This window comes from Felis catus, chromosome D2, assembly GCF_018350175.1.
Source record: "Felis catus isolate Fca126 chromosome D2, F.catus_Fca126_mat1.0, whole genome shotgun sequence".
Classification (NCBI taxonomy): domain Eukaryota; kingdom Metazoa; phylum Chordata; class Mammalia; order Carnivora; family Felidae; genus Felis; species Felis catus.
In genome coordinates, this window is record NC_058378.1 from 46,986,360 (window position 1) to 46,998,243 (window position 11,884).

Consider the following 11,884-nt stretch of genomic DNA (forward strand, 5'->3'; position numbering starts at 1 on the left):
AAGTGGCAGACTGAAGGCTATAACATAACAATGTAAATTGTAAATGTGTACCAGTTAAAAACATAAAGTCTAAATAAAAAATGATTGAGCCATATTCTGTCTACAAGAAACTCACCCCAAACATGATATAGATAGGTTGAAAGTAAAAGAATGGCGGAAGAAATTCAGGCGTTAGCAAAAAGAAAAGAGGCATCAGTTATATTAATATCAGATAAATTTCAGAGCAAAGGAAATTATTAGGGCCAGAGATATTACATGACATTTTATTACATTTCATAATTATAAAAGAGTCGATTCACCAAATAGACATAGTAATCCTAAATATCTATAATCAAACAGCAGAGCTACAAAATATGTGAAACAAAAACTTATAACACTGAAAGGAAAAATAGACAGAGGCACAATTAGAGTTAAAGGCTTCGATCGGGGCACCGGGTGGCTCAGTTGGTTGAGCATACAGCTTCGGCTCAGGTCATGATGTCATGGTTCGTGGGTCGGAGCCCCGCATCGGACAGCTCAGAGCCTGGAGCCTGCTTCGGATTCTGTATCTCCCTCTCTCTCTACCCCTCCCCTGCTCACACTCTGTCTCTCTCTCTCTCTTAAAAATAAACATTAAAAATCAATCAATCAATCAAGGCTTCGATAACCCTCTCTCAACAAGTGGTAGAACAACTAGACAAAAAATTAATGATGATATGAAAAGAATTCAACAACACTATCAAACAATAGGACCCAACACCAGCAGAATAGGCATTCTTTCAAGCCCTTCTGTAAGATATACCAAGATATCTAGACTATATTCTGCATCAAACCTCAACTAAATTAGAGAAATTTAAATGATACAACGTGTGATCACAATGAACTCAACTAGAAATTGACAGCAGAAAGATAACAGGAAATTTTCCAAATGCTTGGAAACCAACAATACTTTAAATAATTCATGGGTCAAAAAGCAAGTCCCAAGGGAAATCAAAGTAGTTATTTACCAGGGCGCCTGGGTGGCTCAGTCGGTTGAGCGTCCGGCTTCGGCTCAGGTCATGATCTCATGATTTGTGAGTTCAAGCCCCGCGTTGGGCTCTGCGCTGACAGCTCAGAACCTGGAGCCTGCTTCATATTCTGTGTCTCCCTCTCTGTCTGCCCCTCCCCTGCTCATGCTCTGTCTCTCTCTCACTGTCAAAAAAAATAAACATTAAAAAATATTTATTTATCAAATGAAAATGAAGACACACATATCGGGGTTTGTAAGTTGCAGCTAAAGCAGTGCTGAGAGGGCAATTTATATCATAAATGTTTACATGAGAAAAGAGGAAAAGTCTTCAAACAATAATCTAATATCCCACTTGAAGAAACAGGAAGAACATGAAAATAAAGCTAGAAGAAGCAGAAGGAAGTAAATAATAAAGATAAGAGCAGAAATCAATGAGACTGAGGAGCACCTGCGTGGCTCAGTCAGTTAAATGTCTGATTTTGGCTCAGGTCATGATCTCACAGTTCACTAGTTCGAGCCCCACATCAGACTCTGTGCTGATAGCTCAGAGCCTGGAGCCTGCTTCAGATTCTGTGTCTCCCCCTCTCTCTGTTCCTCCCCTGCTCACACTCTTTCTCTCTCTCTCTCTCAAAAATAAACACTAAAAATTTTTTTTAGAAAAATAGATCAGTGAAATTGAAAACAGAAAAATAATAGAGAAAATCAATGGGGAAAAAAAACCCAAAAACAGTTCTTTGACAAACTGACAAACCTCCAGCAAGGCTGACAAAGGAAAAAGGAGGGATGACGCTAATTACCGGTATCAGAAGTTAAACAGGGATATCACTGCAGACCATGTAGACATCAAAAGGATAGTAAGGAAATATTGTGAACAACTCTACACACAAAAACTAGGTGACTTAGATAAAATGGACTAATTCCTCAAAAAGTACAAGCTGTCACAACTCACCCAATATGAAACAGATACTGTGAACAGCCCTGTAACTATTAAAGAAATTGAATTCATAATCTGCAACCCTCCAAAAAGAAATCTGCAGGCCCAGACAGTTTCAGGGGAGAATCCTAGCAAACGTTTAAAGAAACACTTACATCATTTATACACAAATTCCATCCAGAAAATAGAAGAGGAGGGAACACTTCCTAATTCATTTTATGAAACAACCTTACTTAAACATTAAAACCAGAGAAAAAATGGTGCGGGGGAAAAAAAAAAAACTACAGACCAGTATCCCTCATGAATATAGGTTCAAATAGCCTTTCCAAAATGTTATCAAGTAGAATTCAGCAAAATGAAGGAACTATACATCGTGACCAAATGGAGTCTATTCAGGGATGCAAGGCTAGTTGGATATTCCAAAACCCACCAATGTAATCCACCATATTAACAAGCTGAAGAATAAAATCACATGATCATGTCAAACGATGTGGGAAATGTATTTGATAGAGTTCTACAGCCACTCATGAAAGAATATTTGGAAGACTAGGAAGAGAAGGAAACATCTTCAACTTAACTAAGAAACTATAAAAAAACAACAACAACAAAAACAACAACAACAAAACAACACCCTGCAAGTAACATCTTACTTAATAGTGAGAAGCAAGACGCTTTCCCACTAACATCAAGAGCAAACAATCTGCCATCACCCCACCTGTTCAATAAAGGACTGGAAGGTCCAGCCGTCCAATAAGGCAAGAAACAGAAACAAAAAGCATACCATTCAGAAAGGCAGAAATAAGACCATTTGCAGATCTTGATGTATATACAGAATTGCAAGGGATCTAAAAACTAACACCTAGAATTAATAAGAGATTTCGTTAAAGTGGCAGAATACGAGATCGACATACATGAATCAATTACACGTCTACATATCAACAATTACACATAGAAAGAGCAAATTCACATACAACACAACTTACTATCACTCCCCCCCCCCAAAATACTTAGGTATAAGTCTAATAATGCATGTACAGGTCTCACATACTAGAAATTCCACAACAGGGGTGACTGGGTGGCTCCATAGGCTACGCGTCCAACTCTTGATTTCAACTCAAGTCACGATCTCATGGTTAAGTGAGTTTGGGCCCCACGTCAGGCTCCTTGATGTCAGCAAAGAGCCTGCTTGGGATTTTCTCTTTCTCTCCCTCTTTCCGTGCCCCTCCCCAGCTCGCTCTCTCTCTCTCTCAAAATAAATAAATAAACATTTTTAAAAAATCCACAACAGTAATGAGAGAAATAAAGAATGGAAATACAAATGGAAATACAAACCGAATTCATGGAAAACACAACAGAACAAAAATGTCCAATCTCCCCAAATTGATTTATAGATTTAATGTAATTCCTATCAAAATCCTGGCAAGATTCTTTTGTCGAAATAGATAAGATTATTCTAAAATTTACATGGAAAGGTAAAAGAAATAGAATTGCTAAAAAACTTTTTTTTGAAAAGTAAGGGTAAAGTAAGAGGGACCACTCTACCATCTTGAAACGTATATACCTACAGAAGTCAAGACTGTGTGGTACTGGCAGAGGGACAGACCCATATGCCAATGGAAAAGAAAATACGACCCAGAAATAGTCCATAGAAGTATGATCAACCGATTTCTGACAAGGGAGCAAAATCAATGCAACAGAGGAAGGATGGTTTTTCCCACCAATAGTTCTGGGGCAACTGAATATCTACAGGCAGCAATAACAACACCAATTAAGCATCCTGAGCTAAATTCACAAATAACTCTGGACGGCCCATAGATTTAAATATAAAATATAAAACTCTATAATTTTGTGAAAGGTGAAGTGGAAATGGGGTGATTTATGTCAAGGGATTTTTAAAGGGAACCAGGAGGCCATGAAGGAGATGGGGCTTATGTACATCCTCACCGGGTAGAACCATGAACTTTTGAATTGGGCCAAGCTGCAAATGTTGCAAGGACTCAGCCTGAACACCTACCCACCTGCTGTATATGGTAAGAGATTGCTCAGCGATAGCCTTAGTAACCAATTATATTCAGTCAAGATTACTTTTCTATTGCCGACAGCAATGGAAATTCTTTGTAAACAACATATAAGCACTCCCTTTGTCTTTAGACACCCTTGACTTCTGTCCCCTGGAGGGGCGCTATTTGGATTGCTGCCCAAACCTGTGTTTCCTGAATTGCAATTCTGAGGCCCCAATCAAGGCTTTTATTTTTGTTTTTATTTTCATTCTATTCTATTCTATTCTATTCTATTCTATTCTATTCTATTTTTTAGTTGACAACTTTTAAAAGAAAACATAAAATAAAGTCTTGGAGACTGAGGGTGTGCATGGTGAAAGCTTCTCAAATGGGATATCAAAAGCATGATCCATAAGAGAAAAAATATCAGCAAATTAGACTTACTTAAAATTAAGTACTTTTGCTGTGTGAAGAACTCTGTGGAGAGGATGAAGAGATCAGCTAGAGACTGGGAGAAAATATTTGCAGGTTGCATGTTTGACGAAGGACTCATGTTCAGACAAATTAAGAACTCTTAAAATTCAATAGAAAAGGAAAAACCAAGCAAACCAGTTAGAAAATGGGCAAAAGTCATGCAGAGAATTCTTGCTTGATCAAGACATTTTGCCTCCCCTTTCTGGGGTCATGACTTCTTCCTTCACCTTCTGCAGCCTTTCTGAGTGACCCTAGTGTATGGTTTTCTTTTGATACATTTGTTGTAAACTGTTACACAGCAAAAGAAACCCAGCAGTGAAGAATTCTTTCGACCTGGAATCCACACACGGCTCGACTCTGAAACATTGTGTTGGCAGGAATCTGAAACAGGGGAAAAGCTGTCAGGAAAGATTTTTACAAAGATCTCAGGGACTAAGAGCCAAGGAATAAAGTGATGACTTTGACTTGTAAGATAAAAACGAATTTAATTCTCTTTACCCAGGCCTCTGCCATCTTTTCATTATAAATTAAGGGGGGGAAAAGCCTCTGCTCTCTTCAATAACTCTGGCTCTTTCAGTGAAGAATGTTTTAGCCACTGGAACATAATTAAAGTGATATTGTATTTCTTTTATTATCATGATTATAATAATACATAGATTTCAGCGGGTGCTTTCCAACAGAATTAAAACAGAGACAGATGGCTGACGTTTTGGTTGGAATTAGAGACCATAGGAATATTTTATATGGCAGCCTTTTAAAGAGGAAGGTGCAAACCTCTGAGAAAATGCCTTAGAAATTTCACCAGATCTTATCAATAGCTATTCTTAGAACAATATTTTAGCAAAACTTAACAATATGGATCAGTTAGTAATTAAGTGGCAAATAATTTATTTAGAATTGTGACAAACATAATCCAAAATCTAGTTGTAAGTCTTTTATTATTATGTACATGAGCCTTTCTCAGATAGGTACCTTAATGCTTCCAAATGCAAAACCCTGAGAAGGACCCAAGAGCAGTTATGCTTTTTCTAGCACGAAATGGATAACTGAAATCATTAGACTATCAGGCAAACTCAAAAATGAGGAATGTTCTGAAAAAAAAAAGGAGATGGAAGCTTCTAAAATATCAACCATAAAAGACAAAGGTTGTGCCGATGTTCCAGGTAAAGAAGGCTAAAGAAACAAGGTTACCAAATGTAACACCTTCCACTGCACTGGGTCCTTTGCTGAGCTCAGTGAAAGCTACAAAGGGCATTGGTGGGTGCGCTGAAATACTGAGACAGTGGAAGGACTTTGTCAATGTTAACTTTCCTGTCGTTGATAACTATGCTGTGGTTATGCAAGAGATGGTCTCTATTCTTAAAAAATACACACTGACATGGTGCCTGGGTGGCTCAGTCCGTTGGATATCCGATCTTGGCTCAGGTCATGATCTCACAGTTCCTGGGTTCCAGCCCCACATCGGGCTCTGTGCAGACAGCTCAAAGCCTAGAGCCTGCCTCAGATTCTGTGTCTCCTTCTCTTTCTGTCCCTCCCCTGCTCGCATTGTCTCTCTCACAAAAATAAATAAAACATAAAAAAAAAAGAAATATACACTAATGTATTTAGAAGTTAAAAAAAAATATGATATATACAACTTACTCTCAAATGGCTCTGAGAAAAAGATCTGTCTCTCTCTAAATATGTGTGTGTGTGTGTATGCGTATATACATATATATTATATGTGTGTGTATATATATACACATAAACATATATAATATATATTAATTTGTTTTATATAAACATATCTCTCTATAGACAGCACATAAGATAAAGCAAACCGTAATTTGATTAAGAAGTCAGCAAATCATATAGGTGTTCTTTGTATGATTTATTCTTAAAACTTTTCTTTAAGTTTGAAACTATCTTGAAATAGAAGACTGAAAGAACAGTTTTAAAAGTCATGTCAGTTTTCCATGATGACACTACTACTTTCTATTCTCAGCTGGGAGGCAGTTTGGTATTAGAGCTAAAAATACAGCTTTTTGGCATCAAAATATTTGCATTTGAATTCCAGCAGTCCCACTCACCTGCTGTGGTGACCTCTGGTAAGCTACTTTATCACTCTGCGCCTCAGTTCCCTCATCTGTGAAATAGGCATGCTGATAAGAGCATCTGCTTTGTGGGCTATTTGTGAGAAACAAATGAAACCTACATAGACGTGCCGGGCGAGGCACCATGCTCAGAATCAGCTTTCAGGAAGTGGGTCGTTATGATGCTTTCCAGAAAAGCATTCTACATGCAAGGGAGAAGCCACAGTAAGAGCTGAGTTTAATGCCAAAGAAGGAGGGGGAAAGGGCCAGGGAGAGGGAAAGGGAGAAAAAGGAGGAGGCGGGGGGAGAAGGAGGGGAAACAGATGAAGGAGAAGGAGGAGAAGAGATCTTACCTACAAGTTACCAAGACTCTAAGCTACAGTAAATAAAACAGTGTGACATGACTCAACACAGACATATGCAAAACGTGGCACAGAATAGGAATCCCATTAACAGTTCAAACACTCATTAAATGGGTGTAAAATAGAAGAAGCATGGCGAAGCAGGAGAGAAAGGAAAGATTGTTAAATAAATGATATTGAGACAATGGATGTTTTATACCCCCCAAAAAGTAAAACTGGATCCTTTGTTTAGGCCACACACAAAATAAATTCCAAACAAATTAAAAGTCCAATTGTGAAAAATGCAACTGCTTCAAAGTAAAACAAAACAAAACAAAAAAAGGCCAAATTCTTAGACAAGACAGAAAAACCAAACACACCAAAAGTCAAAGAATGAAAAATGTGACTGTATCACATTTAGAGACTTCCGCAGAGCAAAGTGCGCCACCAAAATAAAAGATAAGCAATATACTGAGACAGCATATTTGTGAAAAATATGTAAAAGACCAATAACGAAAGAAAAATAACAAGAAACTTTCAGAACAAAGAATCCTGGCTCTCTGGTAAACATACATTACATATTCTCACTAGTAATCAGGAACATGTAACCTAAAAACTTGGAGATAATATTTTACAACTCTGATAGGCAAAAAAAATGAAAAGTCTGACGATACTGAATCTTACTAAATCTGTAGAGGGACAGAGATGTCCAGATCTCACTAACGGAGAGCAATCTGGCAATATCCAATAAAGGGAGAATCGCGCATCCCCATGACAATGACACCTCTTCCAGACTGTCTCCCAGAAGAATGAGGGTTCTAGAAGATGGAAAGGCCCATTGCAGCATCGGCTACAGAGGCAAAAAGTTGCAAACAACCCAAATCTGTCAGTACCAGAATGCATGACTAAATTATGATACAGTGTTGCATCAGAATCCAGTGGGCAGTTGAAACAGATGTATGTGATCAGAATGGGGAGCTAATGCAGCAGGTTGAGTATGCTATGGTGACATTCAGGTCACAAGTTGAACACCTAGAAAGCAGCACAGGAAGGAAGTACAGAGGTGCTGTTTCCTCTGGAGGAGAGAGGAAAACCAGACAGAGGAGGGGAGCCTAAAGGGCATTAACTCCATTTGTGACATTCCGTTTCTCTGATGGATGCGTTGATTTACCTATCTCCCTTCAAATCCATGCATCTAAAACAACCAGCTGAGGTTTTTAATGTGTAATTCAAGGTGTTGAGTCCATATGTTCATTACATGGATCTCAGTTTTAAAAATAGTTTTAGAATACTTGAAAATTGGTTTTCCCAAAACTCTGCAGCTACTCTGGGGGGGGGGGGGGGCGGGAATAGTGGATCATGCAAGCCTTGACCTTGGAGTCATGCAAGCCTTGGAGTCTATAGGCAGAGATGCCTACCATGTCCCCAGAAGTCCTCACACACAGCTCTCCCACATATCCTGGGGTGGCCAGCCTGGTCACCTGCCCTCAGTTACAGGGTGTCACTCAGTAATCCTCAAGATCTCTTTCACCAGCTTCTCATAAAGTCTCCACTATTTCTTACAACTTTCAACAGGCTATCATGCTATTTTTTGTTGCACAGAAATTTATTTGGTATTAAGAATATATATAAGATCATTATGAAAAATTTCAATCCAAAGAAACTAAAAGATGCCTCCTTATCCTATTTCCTAGAAAGAGTAAAAGGAAACAATTAACAATTTGCTGTATTTACTTCCAGTCAATTTTTGGAGAGGCAAGCAAACATATTGCAAAATATAACTACCTAACAATAACTCTGTAACTGTCACTTTGTCACTTCTCCTCTGTCCATGTCAGTTCCGAGAAAATTATGTCTTTTATGTAAACATATTGGATATCATTAGAAACATTCAAGTATAATTGATTTAGCCAGATTCCAACTGAAAATCACTTGTTTCTGGTTTCCACTGGGGTCAGCAGTGCTGAAGCACCCCATTAAATATTTTGGGGAGGTTTTATCCTATTATTTCAACAGGATAAGTACCTGAAGGTGGAATTTCCAGATAAAAGATTGTGAACAGCTTACACTTTGCTATGTATTGTCAAATTGCCTTCTGAGAAAATTGGTTCAAGTAGTGTTCCAAATATCCAACAGTGAGTGCTCACCCCATGGCAGATACCAGGTACATGCTTTAAATGTGGTAACAGACTTGAGTTCCCTCAATAGCCCTATGAGATTGGTACAATCATTATCCCCAACTTACAGATGAGAAAACTGAGCAGAAAGGATCAACAGCCCATTCACATCCCAGGACCGGTAAATAGCAGAAAAGGATTAACATTCAGCAGGTGTAGAGCTAGATACATACTCCAAAATGCTACTTTCTCTACTAATAATATGTGAAAACACTAACCGGCTGTGATGTCTCGGCCAACGAATTAAAACCCCATCCATAAAGTGCAGATCATGGTGGGACCTCTTTCATAAATCTGTCGTAGGGATGGAATGAGCTAACTCGAGTGTTTAGGGGAGTATGCAGCCTATCGAGCGCACTCAAAATGTTAAATGTGGCTATTTGTTTTACTATTTGCGACCTTCAGCATTTTCAAGGTGTATTGTTTGTTTGGATTTCTTCAGCAAGCTGCCTGTTTGTACAATATGCACATTTTTTTCATTGGATTTCTTAAATTTAACTTCCTCCCCCTTCCCCCAGGACCCACTGGTTTGTATATCTAGGTAAGGTCAAAAGCAGACACGGGTTAGAATATCTGCCACCTTCTGCCGCTTTACGGAGCACACTTTGCATTTTCTGCCCTACACACTCTGAGTGCTTGATTATTGATTCTAGCCACCCCCTCACTGCCACTGCCACTCGTTACATGTGCCCATTTCCATGTGTAAACTGATAGATGCTGAGGCTCTCTGACTGACAGGCTAGCTCCCAGAAAGCCAAAGTCTTTGTTCCCTCCCAGGCTGGGTGCCGGCTTCAGGGACGTGGGAATAACACTGCCATGTCCAGGATACAGGCTGTTGCTTCCCCGACAGAAGATTAGATCCAAAGACAGGCTGCTTGCCTTTGAGTTTTGACCCAGTGCAAGTTCTGAGAAACAGCATCTTTGTGGAGACGAGGGACTATTTTGTTGCCTTTTTAAGAGATAACAGTTAACGTCAAAGGGAATTTTGCAAAGTCCCATGGCTCTTTCAACCCTGTCTCTGTCTACACATATCTCATGTCTAATCATCATTCTATGCCTCGGTCCCTATCTCTCTTGTTTTTTTCCTCCCTGTCTGCTTCTCTGGTCTTCTATCTCTCCCTCTGTATCTGGCCCTACTTTTCCGTTAGTCTCTGCCTTTCTCCCTTCTTCCTGCTTTTGATGCACAGAACTAAAGATGACTTTAAAAAAACCAGGATGTTTCTGGGTGACTAAGAGCCTACTCCGCTCCCCAATAAGACTGATTCACCACTGACTATAAAGAAGCACCTACCTCCCCACATTTTCTCATTTTATGTAATTATTTCGGTTTGACTTAATTAAATGGAGCTTAATTTTCATACAATTCTGGAAGGTAGGCATTATTATCCCCCATTTTACTGGTTCAGAAACTGAGAGAGAGTCTAAGACGCTTGCTGCCGTTTGGTACCAACGGAGCCATGATTTGAAGCCAGGTTGGTCTAAGTCCCAAGCCCAAAGCTCTTTCTACCACATGACCCTTTCCTGTTCCCCTCTGGCCCAGAAGAAGCCTTTGTAAGTTTCAGCTGGAAGGAAACAAACAAAAATCATTTTCACTGCCTTGTGTCTCAAACTGAGAAAAGCTGTCTATTCAAAGGGACTCATCTGTGCTTCAGGGACTGAGCCCCAGTGAGCTAATGCTCCCCCAGTTTCCCACTCATTGAGGCACCCCTGCCATGGACGAGTCACATCCACCCTGTCTCTGCATTCCTCACTCACCTAGGAGAAGGAGGAGGGCTCTCAGCATGCTGGCCCCGAAGCCCATGCTGGCTTTCTGCTCCTGGCTCCCCTCCGAGCAAGCACTGTGGCTGTCTGACCCAAGGCTGTGAGGGACAGAAGCCACATTCCGCGTGACAGACAAGGCGGAAGCTGCCGCCACGGCGGCAGTGGGGAGGCTGCTCAGTTCCTCTCAGCTCTGTCGAAGGGCAGGGCTGAGGGAAGTGCGTGTTGCCTTTGCCCTGTCAGTCGGTGGAAGGGAGCAAGCCCACGGTGAGGGCTCACTGAGGCACGCTGGGGTACTAGTTATCACCCAACACTATCTCCTGTGATCTGCCTCCCACCACACACACACAGCACAGGAACAGAAGGGCACCTGGGTGCAGAATCTTGCCCACAGACCCAGGCCGATAAGTCTGGGAGGGGGGTGTGGGCAAAGTTGGTCAACATGGATGTCCGGGTCCTGCAGAAACCCCCACGGCTTTGGGTCAGGGACGACACCTCTGAGTCTGGGGAGGCCTATGACTCTCTTCTCAGAATAACATTTTTGATGTCCAGAATAAAGTAGCTAGGATCATAAAAGAAACCAGTTATGCTGAATCCAAATATTTATCCAATATCCAATAAAAAAGACTTATGATATGGAAATGTAGGTGCTTCTTTATCTGCACAGTCAACAGCAAGGTCTAGCTCAGGTGCAGTAACTACCACCATCCTGACATCATGACAAAGGTAAAGGATATTTAGAGCTATCTGCACCAGCTAAAATGTGGATGGAAATAGGGGCGCCTGGGTGGCTCAGTTGGTTAAGCGACCACCTTCGGCCCAGGTCATGATCTCACGGTTCGTGGGTTTGAGCCCTGCGTTGGGCTCTGTGCTGACAGCTCAGAGCCTGGAGCCTGTTTCAGATTCTGTGTCTCCCTCTCTCTCAGCCCCTCCCCCACTCTCACTCTGTCTCCCTCTGCCTCAAAAATAAATAAACATCAAAAAATTAAAAAAAAATATGGATGAAAGTATCTGCAGTTCCTACCAGCAGTGAAGGCGCCCATGCAGTAATATCACTGTGGTTTATTGGCTATCCTCACATTGGAAAGGACCGTTAAGTTTCCACGAGAGGGTAGAGGCCTGAGATGTGATGTTTTCCCC

General features: G+C 40.6%; 1 protein-coding gene across 3 annotated transcripts in view; it reads right to left on the reverse strand.

The window, feature by feature from the left end:
- TMEM273 (transmembrane protein 273) overlaps nucleotides 1–11,298 on the reverse strand; it is a 34,977-nt gene extending 23,679 nt beyond the window's left edge. For 2 of the 3 annotated variants that reach the window (XM_023240665.2, XM_045040312.1), the window contains exon 1: nucleotides 10,742–11,298. In XM_023240665.2, the coding sequence (XP_023096433.2) occupies nucleotides 10,742–10,787 (46 nt within the window). In that variant the 5' untranslated portion in view covers nucleotides 10,788–11,298. The remainder of the gene's footprint in view (nucleotides 1–10,741) is intronic. The other variant, XM_006937961.5, reaches the window with a different exon arrangement.
- Nucleotides 11,299–11,884: the final 586 nt, after the last annotated feature.